The sequence below is a fragment of the Chroicocephalus ridibundus genome, chromosome 8 (assembly GCF_963924245.1).
Source record: "Chroicocephalus ridibundus chromosome 8, bChrRid1.1, whole genome shotgun sequence".
NCBI classification, from domain to species: Eukaryota; Metazoa; Chordata; class Aves; order Charadriiformes; family Laridae; genus Chroicocephalus; species Chroicocephalus ridibundus.
In genome coordinates this window covers 45,930,582-45,950,695 of record NC_086291.1, presented here as the reverse complement: position 1 = coordinate 45,950,695, position 20,114 = coordinate 45,930,582, and the positions used below count along the sequence as shown (strand labels likewise).

Sequence of the window (20,114 nt, the reverse complement as noted above, 5' to 3'; positions counted from 1 at the left end):
AGTGTGCCTCTAGCTCATGAGTCCCTAAGTTATAGATTGCTGGAAGGTAGGAAAGTTCTTCTACTTTAGCTCTTTTCTTACACGTTTCCTGAACAACTGTTAGGGCCAATTAAACACTTAGGATAGCTATTAGGACAACATGGACCTTCATTTAACCAAAACTGTTTATTAATATATTCTACTTTCTTACAATTAAAAAAAAAAGTAAATTGACCACACTGATCCCACGATAAAATTGCTAATAGTTTCTGGACACTGACTGTATCAGAAAACAGAAACAGCTGAAGCTTTTAGTCCATGAGCAAGGATTGAAACACATATTAAAAACAAAAAACATTTTTCTGGTGAATAATTGAGAAGGGTTAACAGAGTTTCTACCTTTCTGGCAGGAAGACAAGGTACAAAGAAAGCAAGAACAGCTGAAGGACACATTGGCATGAGAAGATGGAGGAAAGGCCAGAAATGCACACAGAAAAATAGGATTAAAATTTAAAAACCCTCCAAAAACAGCAAAAAAAGAAACAACAAAAACCAACCAAACAAAAAAAGACCCCACACCACGAAAAAAAAAAACCTCCACACCCAAAAAACTCCCAAAAACCAAAAAATCAAGAATCAAAGCTCACGTGTCTACATGAACATGAGCTCAGGAGAATACTTAATATACATATTCTGTGCTAGAAGTTTTCCTTAAACCAGATTGTTCACCTTTGAAAGGGACATTTTTAAAGCTCCTTTTCTGTTATTTATGTTATTTTATTTTTTATGTTTTTTTAAAGTTAAACTGAGTTTGCAGTATAGTGGTTAACAGGAACAGATGTCACAGTGCATGGAACTTGTAAATGAGTCTCAAAAATGTATTTAAGAGTCACTTAAAACTCACCTATGTAGTACCTTGGACTACTGAACAAGATTTAAACACACAAAAGACTGGTTACATTTTAGAAGTAATTTATGCATCTTCAAGATCACTACGACTCCATGAACTACATCAGTGTTCACCCCCCGTTAAAGACAACTCTCATGTTCTCACAAAATACAATGCATAGGTTTGACTCCACTCACTTGCAAAAACTTTACATAGTTTTTATAATATTTTATACTATGTGTTTTAATTAAAGCCCATCAAAAGACAGTCATTTAAGTAGAAGTGAAGGCTATGCACAAAAGCTGTATTCCAGCAAATACTATTTTAATACCTTCATATTTCATATCAGCATGACCAAATAAACTACACAAATTTAAGAATTTAAAGTGTTTTAAGAGACTGCATAGTACTGCAAGTACTTGTACAGTGAAACTCCATTCACCCATGGGACTGTAAAAACATCTTGCATGAACAGGTGTCCACTTGGTATGCATGCAGTACTGAAAGACTTCAGAATCGTGAACACTCCTTCTAGAGTAGCAAACGTAAACCAGTTCCAAGTCTGACACTGCAGCCCCTTCAGCTGTTTCACTGCTTTCATTCCAAGCTTCATGGAAGGTTACAACTCTGCTTCAATACACACTAGGCTAAAACAAATTCAAAATATTTTTTCTATAAAGTCAGATTAATGTTGCTATTCAATTTAACAATTGATTTTTATTCCAGGCAAACGTTTATTTTGAAAACAACACTTTTGTTTAACTGGTGTAATAAATTAGGATAATTCATGTCTGTTACTGCCATATTTTGGGGGCTTTTGGCAAATAACCTCACATTGCGCCACTCTCTATCTCTCTGTCCTGCTACAACTGAAAAAGCATGGGTACTCCTCAAATTTTGGAAAGAATAATCTGCAGTTTGTTTTGAGATAACAAGGCAATAAGACCTAAAAAAAAATGCAGATTAAGTACTACCCAAATACAAGGAGTTTGTAAATACAGGTATGAAAACATTCAGCTCCGAAGTCTGGAGAAGTAAGAAACAAGAATTTCAAAATTGAATAGTATTTTGAGATGTGTAAGTGTGACCCCTGGTGGTACTGATCTGTGCTTGCGTTTCACACTAACGCTGAAGGGAAGGAGTTGATGAAATAAAAACAATTATATGGCCGAGTCTTTAAAAACCTATAGAAACAATGTCCAAACTGCATTGTTTCTTACCCTTGCAATAGGTAACTCTAGAAGAATCTCAGTAGCTTTCTGCATTCTCACATTCTACATTTCCCAATCAGGAATATTAAATCCTATTCGGAACGTTACTGGCACCAAGCTGCAGCGCAGATCAACAAGTCAGAAGGAAGTGAATTTTATATAGGTCCAGAGAACCCGCACAGACTACCAAGTCACAGCTCTAGGTGAAGAGAACAGTACCGTTCTGTTAACTAGCATGGTAACCCACAGCAAGCATAGGAGCGACAAGACTGAGCACACTGAAGGAAGGACTTCCATCCTTTTACTGGTGATTAAACATCCTTATGGATACCACAGCAATTATTTCAATGGAGGTTAGGTTCAGGTTTGCCCTGAATTTGTTTGCCATGCTACAAACTCTGACATAAGTCATTAAATGTGGTGCATAACAAGTGATAGGACAAGAGTTTAGTGCTGGACTTGAGAAAGTGATCCCCCCCAGTAAACACTTCGGTAAATAGCTTGCTTTTTTTTTTTTTTGAAGCAATTTCCCATTAAAATCCTTATAAGGGAATTTGAGGAAGACAAGACGCCTAAATGTCTATTATATGTAACATTTAATAAGCTATTTTCAATAGTGTATTTTAAGTATTGCAAGCAAATATCTGTGGGAAATCGCGCAAAAAGATATTTTAGTAAGAGTGATAATTTTTGTTTTACATTAAATGTTTTAAGAAATGGAAAGAAGTTACCAGTGGAAAAAAAAAAAGAAAAAACACAAACAAAAAACCCCAGAAAAATAATTCAAAATTATTTGCAAGCCCAAAGGATCTCTTTTGAAGCATTACCTTACCTAGCAATAAAAATGAGAAACCAATCTGCAATAAAAATCTTGGAAACAACATCCAACACAGGACTCTAGGAAAGTTCATTCTTTTTCTGATTTAGGGGCGAAAAGCATAACCACTGTTTTTTGCTGCAAGAGCAAGGTATTAGGAGATGACTGTCAATTAATGAGCATCTCCATGTGCTTACATTATATACCAATACTTAGTAGAGGAACAACAGGACTACCAGTCCCCAGTTATTAGACAGCTTTTCTGTTGTTTCTTCTGACTTGGATCGCGTTCACAATCTTGGAATCAATTTGACTATTTTCAAGCTTGCTCGCTTGCCTAGACTCACATAAGTTAGCATCTGGCTTTAAGCAAACTGCAGGATGAACCTTATTCCCAAAATCTTGATCTGTCTTTCACACCAATGCCCATTCCCTTTACCCACCACCATTCCCTCTTATCACCTTCTCCCAGGAGAGGCTGTAAATAAAAGGCTCAAAGGGCCGCAATATTCAACAAGCACCACATAAGAAGATTTATAAAGAACAGCTCATCAGGGTGGACATTTTCAACACATCATTACAAAGTCCACAGGACACCACTCAAAAATTACAAAAGGCAATTTATCATTACCTATAGTAGGAGTAAGTCTGCATCCACAAATTAAAAATAACAAAGAAAACCAGAGATACTTGCTAAAGACAAAGAGAAAAAAAAAATATATAGGGAAGGACAGATTATATCACTCACCAAAGGCACTGAAAAGCTGGTAAAGGTCACTAGTCTTCCACTCTTTTGGAAAAGTAACATGAAGAACATGATCTCGTTTTGGCTGCACTGTGAAACAATAAAGCATTTGTTAAAATAAGAGTCATTACTGGTATCTTTAGAATATCCTAAAAAAGTTATCCAATATGGTCATGTAGCTCTTTTTTTTTTCCTTTTCCCTTTTTTTTTTCTTTTAAAATAAGAAAACAGGCCAAGATCTATGAAACTACATCATGCACCAACAAAAATGTGCCTGCAATTATGCATGAAATAGACAAACTAAATCCTACTAGCTCATCTGCATAAGAAATTGAAACAGCATTACATGCCATGGAAAATACCCACAAATCTAGTCCTTCACATCCTTTGCACCAAGTTCAAGGGCAGAAGAAAAAACCTCTTGATGCTCCAGCTTTAAAAAATTCTTAGCAATAATTCAATATTGCCATTTTTCTGTCAATAAAAAACTTACTGTGAAACAATGTTCAATTCAGTTTTCATATAACATTAGGTACAAGGTAGAATATACACATTGACAGACTTTTCTTTTTTTTTTTTAATTAAAAACTACACCAAGAAGAAATAGCATATAAAGGCCAACATCTAAAGAAATAGAGCAAAAGACGTCTTTGGTGTACACTGGAAGTTATCTGGAGCTTTGTGAATCAGAGAGAGAATCCAAGTCAAACTTCTGTATGAGGTAAAAGTACAGCAGAATTATCACTATACATCTGCCTTACTTTTACACACTTCCTCCTACACACCTGGTTTTGGTCATCATCAGAGGTAGCCTACTGCACAAGATGGACCTTTGACCTCTCCCAGTAAAGATCATTTGTACATAAGAAACCACCACAATGTATGTGCTACTGAAGTTCCTTTCACTAGACACCTGAGCTTTTGGAACCTGTGAATTCCTGTAACATTTTAAGAACAAGCAAGTGGAATACTATATTTTAACGTGCAAAGACACTGGAATCTTTTCCATTTTCATATGAAACTATTTACAAGTCATTAATTGATCCTCTCCATAGGTATCTGCAGAGATTTATGTTTTTATGCTTGACACATTGCTAGATCTTCCCTTGTCATTTTACTTTTGATGTTAGATGGAGGCTGAACCATTAAAGTGGAGTGTTCCACTTTATAATTTACTGCTCCAGTTTATTAAAGGTTACTCAAGGGTTAACTACACACAGCTTTATATGATCAGATTTTAACCTGACCACACGGAACATCCTCAGGAAGAGCTTTCTCTCTTCTTTGGGTATAGAGATACAGGGACTGACTTTCATCTTAGAATCACCCTCATGAATTCTTTTGCGATGCAAACTTTTCTAGTTCGTGATCTCCTTAGCTTTCAGCATTAAAATAGGAGAGTTTTTAAGGTGGATCTCATTTATGGAGCACATGTGTCCAAAACAGGACCACCAACCACTTGTTATTGCTATATCCGACTTTCATGTGTACTTGACCCCATTATACAGGGGCAAACCTGTTAGGGTTTTTTGACACATTTGGTTAAGATGCAGCTTTGCACTGTTCGCTAGTGAAAGCCTTGTGGATTGTTAATTTCATAAATACAGTTAAGCACTAGCAATTACTACTATTTAGTTATGAGTAGTAATTACAGAAAGTGGTGGTGTCCTCAGCCTGGTATGTACTTCATAGTAGACAGCACGTACAATTCCAGGTGTAACTGTTCCACAAGGCACGCTTCATTTTTGCATGAATGTGAGAACTTCGCTTGCAACAGCTACAGTTTCCCAAATTGATAGAACAGATTTTTATGCCTTTTAAGCCTTCCCACCCCTGCCCAAAGGGTTAATAGAATTTTTATTCCCAAATAATTTTTTAACGTCTTGTTTGAACTCAATAGAGCACAATAGTTACTTAGAGGTCCCTAAAATTCAAGCGCCTAACCAAAACATGTCATGGAAATAGGACAGAGATTTCCAAATGCATCTGTCTTCCAAAGAAGAGGCTGCAGCATGAACTCAATTATAGTATTAAAATATGGAAAAAAAATATCTTCACAAAAGCACCATTATGCAAGTACCAACAGTAAAAATAATACAATTGTAACTCGGCATCTCATAACTGAAATACTGAATGCTTAATGAAGTCAGGGGAAAATAAGCTTCATAAGTTTTGTTTTGAGTAAGTACTTGTTTTGCTCCACATAGGTAAAGAACCTAGTTTTTCAGTTGCAAAAAAAAATGGAAGACCAGAGTATGACCCTGTGGTAAATTGTAACATGATGTCTAATTAGTTGGTCAGCAGAACCCATGCAGCTTAGAAAAGGGTGAATTTTTCATCTGTCTGATCATATCGGCTGAAATAAAATTGATACTGGAGACAGGTATGCAGGAATATAGCCTTTTCCAGATGAAACTGTATTAACTGAAGATGTTATAGCTGCCAGCCTCCACCTACTTGTGATTTGCTTGCAAATGCTTTAATCTGTTTCTCTCAAAACAATCTGGGTTAGCATGAGTTTATTAGAAACTCCCTGCTCACAAATTACAGGTTTGCATGAGCACCTGAGCGTCAGATTGGAAGGAGACACAAGCAGCTAAAGAAGCAATCCCGTCATGAGGACAGGGAGAGCCTTATTCCTTAAATGTGCTACTTCAGAAGCAAAAAAAGACAGAAAATTTTTAAGCACCAGAATTCAGTTTTTTTGGCACTATACACGCCAAACACCAAAACCCCACAAGTTGTCCTAACAAGCCAATGAAGATCAATTCATTGCTGTATAGCCTACTGAACAGATGGTGATTCAAAGGTTAAGTATTTGCAATCCAATAGCAGACAATTGTAACTGTAACAACTCCAGTTTCAGATGTTTTAACAACCTTTTTCTATTGATTAGAGAGAAGAAACTACTCCTAACCCTCCAGTATCAGTTTATTCTTAAATTCACTTTGAATCCTCTATTAAACCTCTATACCTTCTACCTACTCAGGTGAGAAATATTCTGCTTTGCAGTCATTTTGTGTAGCAACTTCATTCTTTTGAAAGGAATTTTTAATACATGGAACAAAATTAAAGTCATGTCCACATATTCAATGCTATTTGACCTAGCATATGTTACCAAACTCCATTATTTCTGGAAAAAATGCACAAACTAGCTAGAACACTACAGGACAAACAACCTGACAAACACAACATAACTTATGACAGTCACCTAGCTATCTGCGCCTCACCTTTTTTCCTTTTCTTTTTTTTTTTAAATAAAGTCTCCAAGTATAAGGCCACATTTCTGTGGTGAATATTCTTTGCATGGCTTTACTTCTCTGCAAAAATGTCCTTATAGACAACAACCAACCTGATGGCTTCATCAACCTACAACAGCGGTTAAATCTCAGAACAGAAATGAAAGTTTCTGAAGCAGCCAGCCAAACATGCCAGCCTAGATGTACTTTCCGTTTTGAAGCTTAGAAAGTCTCCCTGATTCAGATTCTGCTGTAACATCTGCATCTGCATCAGTCTGTTCTACAGGAGTGGCTTTCAGATAAGAGAGGCAGACGCTTTTTTGGCAACTCTTCTTGGCAAAGTATCAAAACAATCCTGTAAGTTGGCTAGCAAGTGGAAGTAGCATCTTTACAGCTTAGTAGCTTTGGCATTCTCTCAATGACCTGAAGTATTTATACATTCTTCCACTCAATATCAAATGGTTGGGGAAAGAAGTATGCAACATAATTAGATAACCATTCCAACAGAGCTGCAGAGCCAGAGCTCAGTGACCTGATCACCTAAATGTATTTAAAAATTAAATGTATGCCCTTACAGCATATGTTTTCCTCTCCAGTAGGTACTTCCATCTTTCTAGAACTGCATTTGTTACTATTAAACTAGCATCTAATAAAGGGTCATCCTCCAGTCTGAGCTTTACAGTGCATGGAGTGGAAAATGTCTTCACATCAATACAGCTTCCAGATGGGTATCAATTTTAAGACATTCATGTATATGACTTCACAGTATGAAATTAAGCTTTCATCTAGTCAAGGACTAGACTGAACTCCAGGGCTTCATATTTTTCTAAGTTAAGGCATCAGCAGTAACACTCATCTGAAGTTTTCTCCCTCATAGTGTAACATCCCATAACAGTAAGGACCTTTATGTTAGTAAAATTTGTTTTCATTTAAATGTATTAGCAACTTATGACAGCCCCAGGTCTGTAACCTGAAATAACTTGAAATGTAAAAATATTTCAAGTAATATTTTTCCATTTATGTAATCATAATCTCACATGGCAAAAGAATTCTGATGTTTTGATTGAAGTTAAGTGAAGGTACTGCCACACGCAAACTATGAAGGAAAGTGGACAGAAGATTTTCAGAACAATTTGCTATTCACTAGTTTGTATCCTGTATTTACTGCCGGGGTGAAGCGACAGGCGGAGAGCGTCAAGACCTCACTTTACATGTGTGTAAGAATGTTTACATGGTATGTAAGAATAGAGACCCAAAATAACCGCAGAGCCGTTAACTTCAAACTCTGTTACATTTAGTTACAACAGTTTCTTCCAGTCAATCCCCTTTACAAGGCAGATTCTGTGATCAAAGATCAAAAACTTACAGTTTTACTATTTCCATTCAAAAAAAAAAAAAAGGAGGGGGGGAACTTTTAGATCATTTGATTGTTAAGTGGCTAATAACCTAAACACAGCTGATGCCCCATGCTTTTGATATACAGTAATTGATCTTTACACTTCCTCCTCCAGAAAATTTGTCAGAATGGCAGTAAATTTACAATGAAATAAGCTACTTACAGTCTGGTCCTTCCAAATTGAGATACGGTATGTCCATTACTCTCATAAGAAATAGCCTGAAGCAAAATGGAAAAGCACCATTAGCAAATTTCTGCCGAAAGACCTTTTAATAAGCTTTCCTTTTTATAGTTTTTTAGATGTTGCTTCTGAAGAAGCAGAATTAACCATCCCAATCATATTTTAGGCTATATTAAAACAAACAGACCCTCTAATTAAGTCCAATCCATTGTCTGACAATCCAGATTCAAAAAGTTACTTGGCATCATGCTAGTAATTTTACTTATTCAACAAAAAAAGATCAAATTGTTTAGAGGCTACAGACAGATCACGTGGTCAGACGCCTATTCCTCAATATACAACAATGTCCTAGGAACTTTGAGGTGTTTTGAGACAGCCAGTTGGAAGACAACTGTTTCTGTGGCAAGTCAAGTAAAACAAGGAGAGCAAGGCTGTGATCACACCACTTCACAGCAATGCATAAGTAGTCTCAAGTAGTCAACATTCTTCCTCTGCACTGAGTTAGGATGAAAGTTTTCACAGCTGCGTGATGAACTGTGGAGAGAAACTGATGCAGCTGAAAAAAGAAAAGGCATCTTTTTAAACCCAGATCAGTTTACCAATCCAGCTCAGTAACCAGTACAGCCGCATGTGGCTGAAAGCACAAGGACGGCAATTGTTTACTCCTACATTGTGACTGAAGTTACCGGTCAAAGTGCAAAAGAGTACATTGATGTTCTTTTGCAATAATTCTGCAAAAAAAATTAAATTAATACAGAAAAGCCAAGGGAGAAATTAACTGATTTGCAATACATGCCAGAGAACCTAGCTCCCTGGCGGGACATTTTCCACAAACATAGCACAAAACCAAGCTCTGTGCACATACGTCACATTTTGGTTTCTGATATCCCTTTGTATGAAAAAAAATAATTCTAAGATAATTTATATTTCTACAGCACATCATGCTATTCAGCTCAATAAAACATAATGGTTTAATTTCTCTACACCTCTTTCACCCCCTGTATACAGCTACATCAAAAGAAAAAAAACAACATTCAAACGATCCAAGGAGATCCAAAATGAAATTGTCATTAAAAGTTTGGGAGGGGCTTGCAGGTGGGGGAAGAGAGGTATGTAAGAAGAGATGTTGCTCTAAACAAAACAAGTCAAAAAAATTCAAATCAACTCCAAAGCATATAACACAATACAGCATTCAAATTATACACCTAAGAATTTAGACATTACGATATAAAAAGTCCCATCATCTCAACTCCTAAGTGTTCATCAGGGATTACTCACAGCACATTGTTCACATGATTTTTTCAAAGATGTTGTATATACAACGAAGCATAAAGATTACAGAAATGCACCTCTGGAATTCTTGGCTTGTTGAGTTGTTTATCATATAACTTACTGCATTATGCCTAAAAGAGCCAAACAACCCTAAGGCAAAGTCTGTTTTTAATCAGTTCCACTCCTACGAGAAGTTGAAACTAAAGATTTTACCTATGTTCATCATTAACCTATATGAACATTAACTTATATGCTGGCCACCATTCTTGAATGGCAAGCCAGGAAGTTCCATAACTTTGCTGACATAATGAAAGAAGTCAAAATAACTACTGAAAAAAGTATTACTGTCCTTTGAAGGCTGGGTTTGTAAAAATCAAAGCTTGATTTTTCAGTTTTAAGATTATTCCCACTGTTCACATTAGTGACAAGTCGATTCAAACAAAGAACATTTCCAAAATCCTACCTTGAAATTAAGACTTTATAAGCAAACCAAAGAATCATAAAGTGGTCTGCTTTAAAGAACATTTCTAAGACTATCTTGACAATAGTTCAAACTGAGAACGCTGCTTCTAAATAATGGCCTTACAATAAACTACTCTGTTCAGCTCCTTTCAGGAAAAACTTTTGTGACAGATAGTATAACTTTCATTTGTTTAGCTTACTGTTTGCATGTTGTAGTTTGTGTTTTGCTTGAAGAACATGACTACAGCACAAAGGAAAAGGTTTCCTTGTTCTGACTGCTGCCCACAGGATCAGGTAGAACTTCTGGAGGAAGGAGGAAGATAGTTTTTTTTCTCCCCAGGAGGAAGAGATGATGCTCAGCTAGGGAAAGCTTCTAGACCACAAACTAGAGAAAACTAGCTGTAGCAGGAAACTAGCTGGCAGCCCAGAGCATACCTGCAAAAAAGCCCCAGAAGCAACATACTTACTAGGGACCTTAAGATAACTAGGTAAATTGCACATGCCCTGGATGCTACTTAGGTGCTAAACAGACCAAGTGCTGGAAATAGCAATCTGGTCTGCAAGGACAGAGCAAAAGACTTGTTCGTTTAAATACCCAACAGCTCCAACTTCTGACATGTAATTAAATCTTTTTTCTTTTTTTTTTTAAATAACTAAATAAATGGGATTGTCTTATTCTGATTTGTTATTTTTGTATTATAGTGAAAAAACAAAAAAGCTTTAAAAACACGAGCCTTGGCCTGCTCACTACAAGCAAAAAGTGAGACAATCTCATCTCCAAGCTCTGACTGAGGTAAGGTGGCAGATGTTAGAATATGGCAAAGCTTCTAAGATCACGTGAAAGTAAGACAAGACAAGTCTTCCAAGTTTCCATGATTTAAAAATAATATATAACTTTTCTGAAATGAGAAGCTACAAGTTCTGAATAATAACAGAATGGATAAACTTCCTTTTTTTTTTCTTATAAAGAGTAATTTTCAGTTCTTGCTTAAAAAAAAAAATCACGCTGTTGTTCTCCTTACAATTTAATGGTAACTTTCCCTTTTGTTATAGTCAGGCAGTGTTAACTCTGAAGCCAGAATAGACGTGGGAGGTTTCCTCTCAAAATGCCCATTAGAGGAATGTCACATTTGAAGTATACAACTTAATTAACTTGAAAAAGCTTACGTTTAACCTATTATTGTTACAGTTTTAGAAGTTTCAGTTTGTACGTGTTGCAGATACGCATCTCTAGAAAGAACTGAAAGCATTTTGGTTAATGATTGAAAAAATAACCCTCTCAATTGGCATCTACTAGTTGGCACGTGTGTGCACTGGTGTTACAGAAAACAACCCTGTGATAAATCCTATCTTAAAATGAAGTTATGATGATCAATTCTATCATCACCTTCATGTTCAAATCAAGCAGTCACTGCAGGTCTGTGTTCAATCTAAGGGACGTACACAAAATTTATAATGTCTGCTGGAATATATGGAGTTACTGCCTCACATGTCTCAGTGTCACAAGAATCTCCTAACTGCTGTCACTATAGTCATTTGGTTTCCAGACACCAGTGAAAGCTGAAAACCATTGATCACAATTATTCCCTCATTTCTGTGGGCATATGAAGCTAAAATAATTACTTTTACTAACTCCTATACGATAGGATTTGAAAGGATGGAATTTGTCCTAATTTAAACAAACAGACAGACTAAAGCACTGGGTGATTTTTAATTTCCCTTTACGTGTCAGGTTATACTAGCTTTAGAAGCTTCGTAAGGTAAAAATGTACAGATTGAATATGAAAAGAATCAAATCCATGCATAAGTACTTGATTTTTTAAGTCTTACTTCAATTTGTTCAAGTAATTTGCACGACGATCCAATTCAAAAGCAAAATACCGATCATAGCATCATCCCATAAACTACTAATCATATGTATTTATTATGCCTTCTTAAAAATGGGTTACCTAATAATGTTAATACAATAGCTTTGTGTTGATATTACAGTAGGGATAGCTTAGTTTTTCCAGACTGTTTAGCATACTCAGTTTTAACTATCACAAGTTCATGAATACCCTACAAGAAAAAACAGCTAACCAGTTTTTCTTCAGTTCCACTACTCCCAAAGCTTACTCCAGAAATAATTTTCTAAATTGTAAACATATTCTCAACACTGGCATGGACAAGACCATTAAAGCAGTCCAAATTCTCTTCTAAGTGTCTTCTACGGGTTAACAGAAAGTAAACCATTACCTTCAAAAGAAAAGGTATCTACTTTACAAATCCTGGCTTCTGCAGCATTACTGGTGTGAACTAGAAAGCCAATCAAAATTCAAGTGTAAAGAAAAACGCAGTTAGCCATTGATTCTGAGGTTCAAGATAAATACTCTAAGGGTAGTGTTGTATTTCCATACTTTAACAGGGCTTTTAATAGCTACTTACTTGTTAAAAAAAGGTTCAATGAGTTCTGATCTAGCAGACACATGGTTTTTCGGAGGACTGAGGAATGAACCTGACGAATGAAGAAGAAATTCAGTATGTAATAAGCAGCTACACATAGCACTAAGGAGCTTTGAAAAAGACTACATAGATACCCAGGAAATTAGCCATGGAGATGAAGCACAGTCCAGTAATGTAGGCATCATATCCTGCTTCATGAAGTTGTTCAGAAGCTGTATCATAACTTGGAAACCCTTCTGCACTTTCTGAGGAGAAAAAACAACTTATAAACATGTTATCACAGAAGTTAAAGGCAGCCCTGTATGTTTACCCACACACTCATTTCGTCAGAGTAAACATTATTTGGGTAAGTTTATATGACTTTCAGAAGTTCTGAAAAAAGCAGTTCTGTTTTGTATTTTTAAAGAAGAATAAGCTCCTACAATAGAAACTCTTTCCTATTAAAAAACTGTTAATTCACAGACCTACTTAGCCAAAATGGAGTATTAATTCTAACACAATGACAGCAGGATTCCCCACACAGCATTTTTTTTCTTGACTGTCTTTCATTTAAAAGAACAGACATTCAGACTAATTGAAAACTCTATTAACCTGCTTGCTAACCATCTGATCGACCTATGGTCAGATTTTTCGAGGTATTTAAATGATGAAGATGGAACTAAGTGATTAAAGGACGTCTTTATTGACAACTTTATTGACAATCATGCTTGGTGTTTACGTGAAGACCTTGAGAAGTATCCCTTGAATCACCTCTGAAAATGGGACCCTTAACAGGCACTGCTCTGAGAAGTGTCCAAAAGTGCCTAAATCTCTGTAACAGAGAAATAAGTGCACACCACACTTTTTTCTTTATCATTTAATTTTTTCTCACTCCCAGCATCAAAGTTGTTTAACCTCTGTAGCCAGCTTCTCAACCTCTAGAAAGCTGGCTCATTTTCCTCTAGAAGCTATACTGCGAATAGGACTGGAAGAACAAAGTTAACTGTTTAAAAAGCCAGAATCACGACCCTTACATTAAGGTCCAGATTGAAAAGTTAACTCTGTAATTCCATTTAATTTATTGCATTCTACCATAGCAAAAGAAGATAAAACAGTGATGAAACATAACCAGGATTTAAAACTGTGATAAAAAACCCACTAGGATAACTTGTACAATGGAAATTTGTAAGCATATATACTTGTTGTATTTTGTAAAAAGAAACCTGAATCGAAATTTTATATATATAGGTAGAGTAGCAAAACATCAGGCCTTGTTTTCAGATGAGCCCTTGTATCATTTATTTAAAAAATAAAGCTGTCTGAGATTCAGACAACATTAAGCTATACTGGCTGAGCTGGAAAGGACATTTCCTAGTGCTTATTTTTTTAATATACATCCAAAAGAAAACATAAGTGAACAGTTAACAAAAGTATTCTAGTATTTTTAAATATGCTTTGCTTTGAATGTTCTGAACCACATTAATATATTTTTAAATATGCTTTGCTTTGAATGTTCTGAACCACATTAATAATCTCCGATTAAACATTAACACTTCTGAATCAGTTAACCATTACGGTCATATTTTGCTCAAGAAAAAAAAATTGGTAAAATTATTGTTTTACATTGCGTCAGCAAAAATAGTACCTGACAGCTGCCAAATTGTCTTACATCCTGAGAAGAAGCTACAGAGGATACACCTCTAAGAGGTCTGCATGTAATTAATGTACACTCCCTATGCACGGTATTACTCAGGTCTAGGCACCAATGAGCTCCTGCTCATTGTCTAAGGAGATTATAGATTATCCATCTTATTATCTCTCCTGTTACTACAGATTAAGTGCATCTGCTCTGCACATTCAGCAATATAAAAAAGTATCACTCATCTTGGTTTTGACTAAGCATTGAGACTTACCCTTCCAACATACTCCACTGTTCAGTATTGCCCTCCCTTTTCTAAATCAGCAGCTTAAGAAAAATTCCAGAACCTTGAGATAAACTTGCCCTTTGATTAACTATCTTTTCGTTGACCTCAAAGCAGAGAAAGCTCTCAAGGAACTTTAATAATTTCTAGAACACACATGTCTAGTCACTACTGCACAAGTTTTCTTGGTTTGGTTTGTTCAAGTGCCTATTAGAGCACTCTGGCTTTGATCTGAACATTAAGAACCAAGTGAAACAGTTTTAAAACAATTTCAAGTTACTCATCAAAAATCAACCTAAAAAATAAAATGCCATCATTAGAAGATGAGGAAACTGCTATTCACTGAATACATCCATTCTTCTGTTATCTGAAATAAAGTGGGAGGATTCCTACTGACTTCCACTAATAGTTCTAAATAGAACTATTATTTATACATAGAAATATGTATATTGCCCATGTTTAAAGTCCCTTTCATCAAAACACTAAGTATGAATAGAGGAATTTACATTTCAGACTAAGAACAAAAATAATCAAAACACCTTCTTTCCTCTGAAAGAGGAAAACATGTCAGAAATAAGACCATTTTAATATATCCTCACCAACTTTAGGAGGGCTGAATGGAACCTCTTTTAAACGCTTTTCCAGTTCTGCAAGGGATGTATTATTAATGATCTCCTGCAAGAAAAGATATCATTAACTGCCAATGCCAAGCACATTTTCCCTGGAAACTGAAATCAAATAGGATAAAATGTGTATTTACTGCTGCCACCTTGTGTTCTCAAGGATTTATATATAGCCTCATTTCAAACTAATACACCAGAGAAGTCTATCAAGACAAGTTTTGAAAAGTTAACTTGCCTCACCTACAACACAATATCTATGAGTCACAAGTATTTATTAATACTTTTCAGAATTCTTGATGATGAATTATGCCAAAGTACTATTCCTATTTGAATCTGGTTCCACGCATGGTACACATGGCAGGGAAAAAGGCAGCACAAGCAGCAAGGCAAAATATCCTAAATATTGGTCCTAAAGGTGGAAGGCATTCGAGGTAAGTATTGAAGTGTGCTTGCTGACCGGACGTTCTTGAATAGTTTTGTAAGTGTAAATACTGCTGATTTAAAGAAATACAAAGACACTGAAAGAAGGCTGACAATCAGAAAGCTGCTCCTACATTTCAGCTTAGCTGAGTTGCTTTACTGAATCTATATATGCATATATAAGATGTCACAAAAAGATATACAGATTGCATTTGAGCAGAAGCTCAAATGATGCATTATACTGGCATCCCAAAGCACCATTTGATAACAATAGCCTAAAACCCAAGCATCTACTCTAAAAATTACAAATATCAACATAACCGTACCAAACATAGAACTCCTGTGGGATTATTAGTTTTCAGAACACAAAAGCCTCTATTCTTACTACAATCTTATGGAAGACAAACCTGAAAATATTTAAGTACATTTTAATGAGATTTTCTGTTATGCAATGCTCTCAGGTCAGAGAGGTATGCAGAAAGTACATGCTGCTTCACCAGCATGTTTTTTAATTAATTCTGTCCAAAGGCATACAGGAAAGCAAGAGAGTATGATCACTTATCTCAACACTTGCTTGGAAGAATAAAACTCATGGTGCAAGAGGGTTTAAGAGAAACCTGAAATTTGTTTCTCCTGCTGACTACCCACTGAACGGCAAGTCACAAAAGAACATAGTGACGATGTTCAAGCACCTTTTTCTAGACAAATCTAAGTCCACATTCACAATATTCTAAAGCTTTGAGTATACAAGCAGCTTCCAAGTCTTATTTGTTCATGAAAAACACTTTTTTTTTCCCCTCCTGAGGAGATACGCAATTTTGTGCTAATTTACAAGACAAAAAAAATCTGCAAATCACAATTTAAGTAGCAAAAACTGTACACATTTTGGAATTCAAAGCTGCAAACACTTAAAGCTTAGAACTGCAACAGACACAAAAGTCGCTTGTACAAAAGTAAACATTTGTATTCTAAAAATGTGTATGTTTAAATAAGGGGTTAAGAAAAATAATTCTTTTACAAAAAAGGAGCATCACAGAAAACAGTTAGACATTTTTCTCTTAAAAAATTAATTTTTTTCAATACACACTTAAAGCAAACTTTTATCTTCAAATCATTCTATACTGTTATATTAATTTACCTTAAAAGGTTGTGTGCTTGCCATCAGTTTAGTATCCAATAGCCTAGAAACAGAGTAAGAGCTAAATAAGTTGAAATGGAAGAATGTCCGTTTTGCCTAATCCTCAAAAATGTTTAGGTGATTAGCTGGGAAACACCAGCTTCACCCTAGTGAAAGATTACTCTCAGATCTTAGAGCAGCCAAAACTCCTTGGCTTTGTTCAGCATGAAAAAGGACAGCAACTAAGCAATTACAAGAAACGCAAACAATAAGTAGCAAATAAATCTTATTCCAAATGTAGTGCAGATTCAAAATATCAAACATCAGACCAAAAACAAAGGGGTAGCAAAGCTGCATCTTTTGCCAAGAAGCAGAACAATAGCATTGCTCTTCTGAGAGAGATGCTACAGAATACTTTAAAAACTGTATTTATCTAACTTGTTCCCAATTTTATTTCCAGTAACAACTAGGTTACAGGGCTAGGACAAACAATATCAGCTTGCTAAAACAATACTAAAACAGTTGAAAGTTTGAATTAAGAACTTACCGAGGAAAGACACATGATGTTACTTCCTTGAACTCACTTAGGTCCTAATTTAACATTAAACCAGAAGACAAAATCCAAATAAGTTAACTGTTTGTCAGTCTCAGGATGACAGATAGGGATGATAGATAGCAGTAGCTACAATTACCCAATCAGCTTCTAAAATTGAAATACACTGACTGACTTCTCACCACCTATGGTAATGGAGCATTACCATAAATATCACCTGCAATTACATAGAACTACAGACTAATTATTTCTGATTTGTCTGTGATTCTTAAGAGAAATATTCTATCACCTCCAATACCCTATCCTATTATATAACCTACACTACCTCTAATTCCAGCTGTGTTAACACTTCCACTTACACGTTCCCAGCATTTAATATGTCAATGGAATATAAGCAGTCACTCCAGGTGGACAGTTGACTGCCTACTGGTTTAGACCTTCCAGGTGCCAAAAGTACAGGAACAACTGAAACTGCTTATGCTCTAACACCATCCGAACACGTCCCAAACTTCTTTCTCTGTTCTCATAATCAAGTCTTTCCCATAACACCCACAAGCCCTTGAGGATTGCAAGTAATATAACCATCATGTGGGCCACACTTCCAATGGGACCTTTGGCTTCTTCAGCTAATGTCCTCACTGCCAATACATTGCTTAATTTAAATTAATTGCTAGACTATTGCAGTCATGAACTCTTTTGTGTTAGGAAACATGAAAGTATGCTCCCTCCAATTATTCAGACATTCCACCTCTTCACCCCGATGAACATCAACCCTGCTACAAGATTTCCTATCATTCTATTAATTGGACTGTATTATATGAAAACATGTATTCCTGCTTTGTAAACTACAGGGGGAAAAATGCCACACAATAACGCTGAAGCTGCAAACCAGTATCTTAAAAAGTCTGTCAGTTAAATTTACCTGCCGTTATCCAAGCAGTTTCTAAAGGACTAATGGATATGAGCAGAAACCACAATTCAATTTGAATGTTTAATGTGAACATTTTAAAAACATAAAGGAGAAGAATTCAATCCAACTAAGCTTTCTACATGAAGATTTAAGAAAATAAGGCAGTAGCCTAGAAGTAACAAGTGTTCTTTTCAAAATACTTTTCTGCTGTTCTTAGTCGGCTGTCATATGCTTCCATTCCATGGAGATTAGACTAAAGACAAACACATTAGGGCATTTATTTCATCATCTAAACACTTAGAGGATTACTTACATCAGGTAGGGGACAACAGAACTGGTGTATGGTATGCATAACATCCAGTAGCATATTGTGCCCAATAACAAGCTTGCCCTGTGAAAAGAACATTAAATGTTAGTTACATTTCCAATCATGGACACAACAATGGCAATATGTGAAAAGCACCTATCCCAGATACTAGCCGAGGGCATCTGGGAACAAATACAAATCAAACCTCCACATTTGCTCTCTGCCTGCCCCACAAACTCCTCCATTCTCTCAGAGCAGCTACTTCTTTCTCCTCTACTCCCAAACACTTATCATAGCCTTCAGCATGCTTGAAACGTTGAGAAGATGCACTAGAACAGCTACTTACAACTTGGTTTCCAAGTATAATCTATTTAAGATTGAAGTCAAGTTATGTCTCAGTCCACTACCTTTTAATTTACAATTTGTACAACAACCAACAATATATTCTTTCTGGCTGTAATATACAATCATTATCAGGGGCATGATCTGGTTCTCACAGTACAGAACCTTTCACGCCAGATGTTGTACAAGCAAGTTCCTTCTTGAAAAAGTATAAAAAAATTTTTAAATGTTAGCTTTGATTAATTTGACATGACAACCTTTTCTGCTTCCCTGCATCCTCCATTTGCTAGAGAAAACAATACGCGTAGGTATCTTTTTTCTGCACAGCAGGCTGTAACAACTACATGAAAATAAACGGGCTGAAGAGGACAGATGTAAAACTATAGCCTATTTTAACTATGTAAGTAGAAGAGAACCAGATGACCTTCTCTGATTAAGCCTTTAACTGCTGGGGGAAAAAAAAAAAAAGGGGCCAAAACAACAATCTTTTCATGACAGAGAAGAAAAAGCCCTCAAAGCTTAGTTACTTACGAGAATCTTGTTAAAAGCCCTAAGAAATTGGTATTGTTGACTCAGATAATGAGGTTGTTCATGCCATTAGTTTAAGAGCTTACTTAACCTACCATACTCAACCACTGTAAAACATGAAAGAACATGAATTTCAACAAAAAAAAAAAAAGGGAAAAGCCACTTTAACTTGTATTTCATCTCATCTTCCAAAATGTAACAGCAAAAGAACTTCTTTGAATTATATTTTTTTTTTTCTTACAACAAAAGGTACATTAAAAATCATGTTAACTTACAGAATTAGTGATGGCATGAACGACTCTGGAAAATCCTACTGCATCATTCAATTCTTCCTATAAGCAAAGATTCTGACATTAGTGAAACATAAATACAAATACTGTCAAAACTGTACCTGCCAACGGGCAGACACACCAGTTTGGCTCCAACTGTTTCTCAGACATAACCAAGAACAGACCACAGAGGAAACGTCAGTATTTGGAATATACATGAGGTCAAAGCAGGATGATGCCGACAGAATTCTAGTTTCATATGTAGCTCTAGTTCACTGTAAAGTAGGACAAGTCACAAGCTATTGTGGTGGGTTGACCGTGGCCAGAAGCCAAAGACCCACTCTGCCTTTTGCTCACTCCTCTTTCCCAGGGGACAGGGAGGACAACAAAAAAGAAACAAAACAAAAACAAAAAAAAAAAAAAAAAAAAAAAAAAAGAGAGAGAGAAAAGAAATTCAAAGGAATGCAAAATGTGAAAGAGAGAGAGAGAATAACCCTTGACACTGTCCAAG

The 20,114-nt window shown here is 35.9% G+C and overlaps 1 protein-coding gene across 4 annotated transcripts in view; it reads right to left on the bottom strand.

Moving 5' to 3' along the window:
* Positions 1–20,114, bottom strand: part of PARN (poly(A)-specific ribonuclease) — a 60,167-nt gene that overhangs the window by 29,551 nt on the left and 10,502 nt on the right. For all 4 annotated transcript variants that reach the window (XM_063345021.1, XM_063345022.1, XM_063345020.1 and 1 more), the window contains 9 exons: positions 19,610–19,666; positions 18,471–18,548; positions 17,242–17,285; positions 16,716–16,758; positions 15,134–15,209; positions 12,768–12,878; positions 12,616–12,685; positions 8,440–8,495; positions 3,645–3,731 (listed from right to left, as the gene is read on the bottom strand). In XM_063345021.1, the coding sequence (XP_063201091.1) occupies positions 3,645–3,731; positions 8,440–8,495; positions 12,616–12,685; positions 12,768–12,878; positions 15,134–15,209; positions 16,716–16,758; positions 17,242–17,285; positions 18,471–18,548; positions 19,610–19,666 (622 nt within the window). The remainder of the gene's footprint in view (positions 1–3,644; positions 3,732–8,439; positions 8,496–12,615; positions 12,686–12,767; positions 12,879–15,133; positions 15,210–16,715; positions 16,759–17,241; positions 17,286–18,470; positions 18,549–19,609; positions 19,667–20,114) is intronic.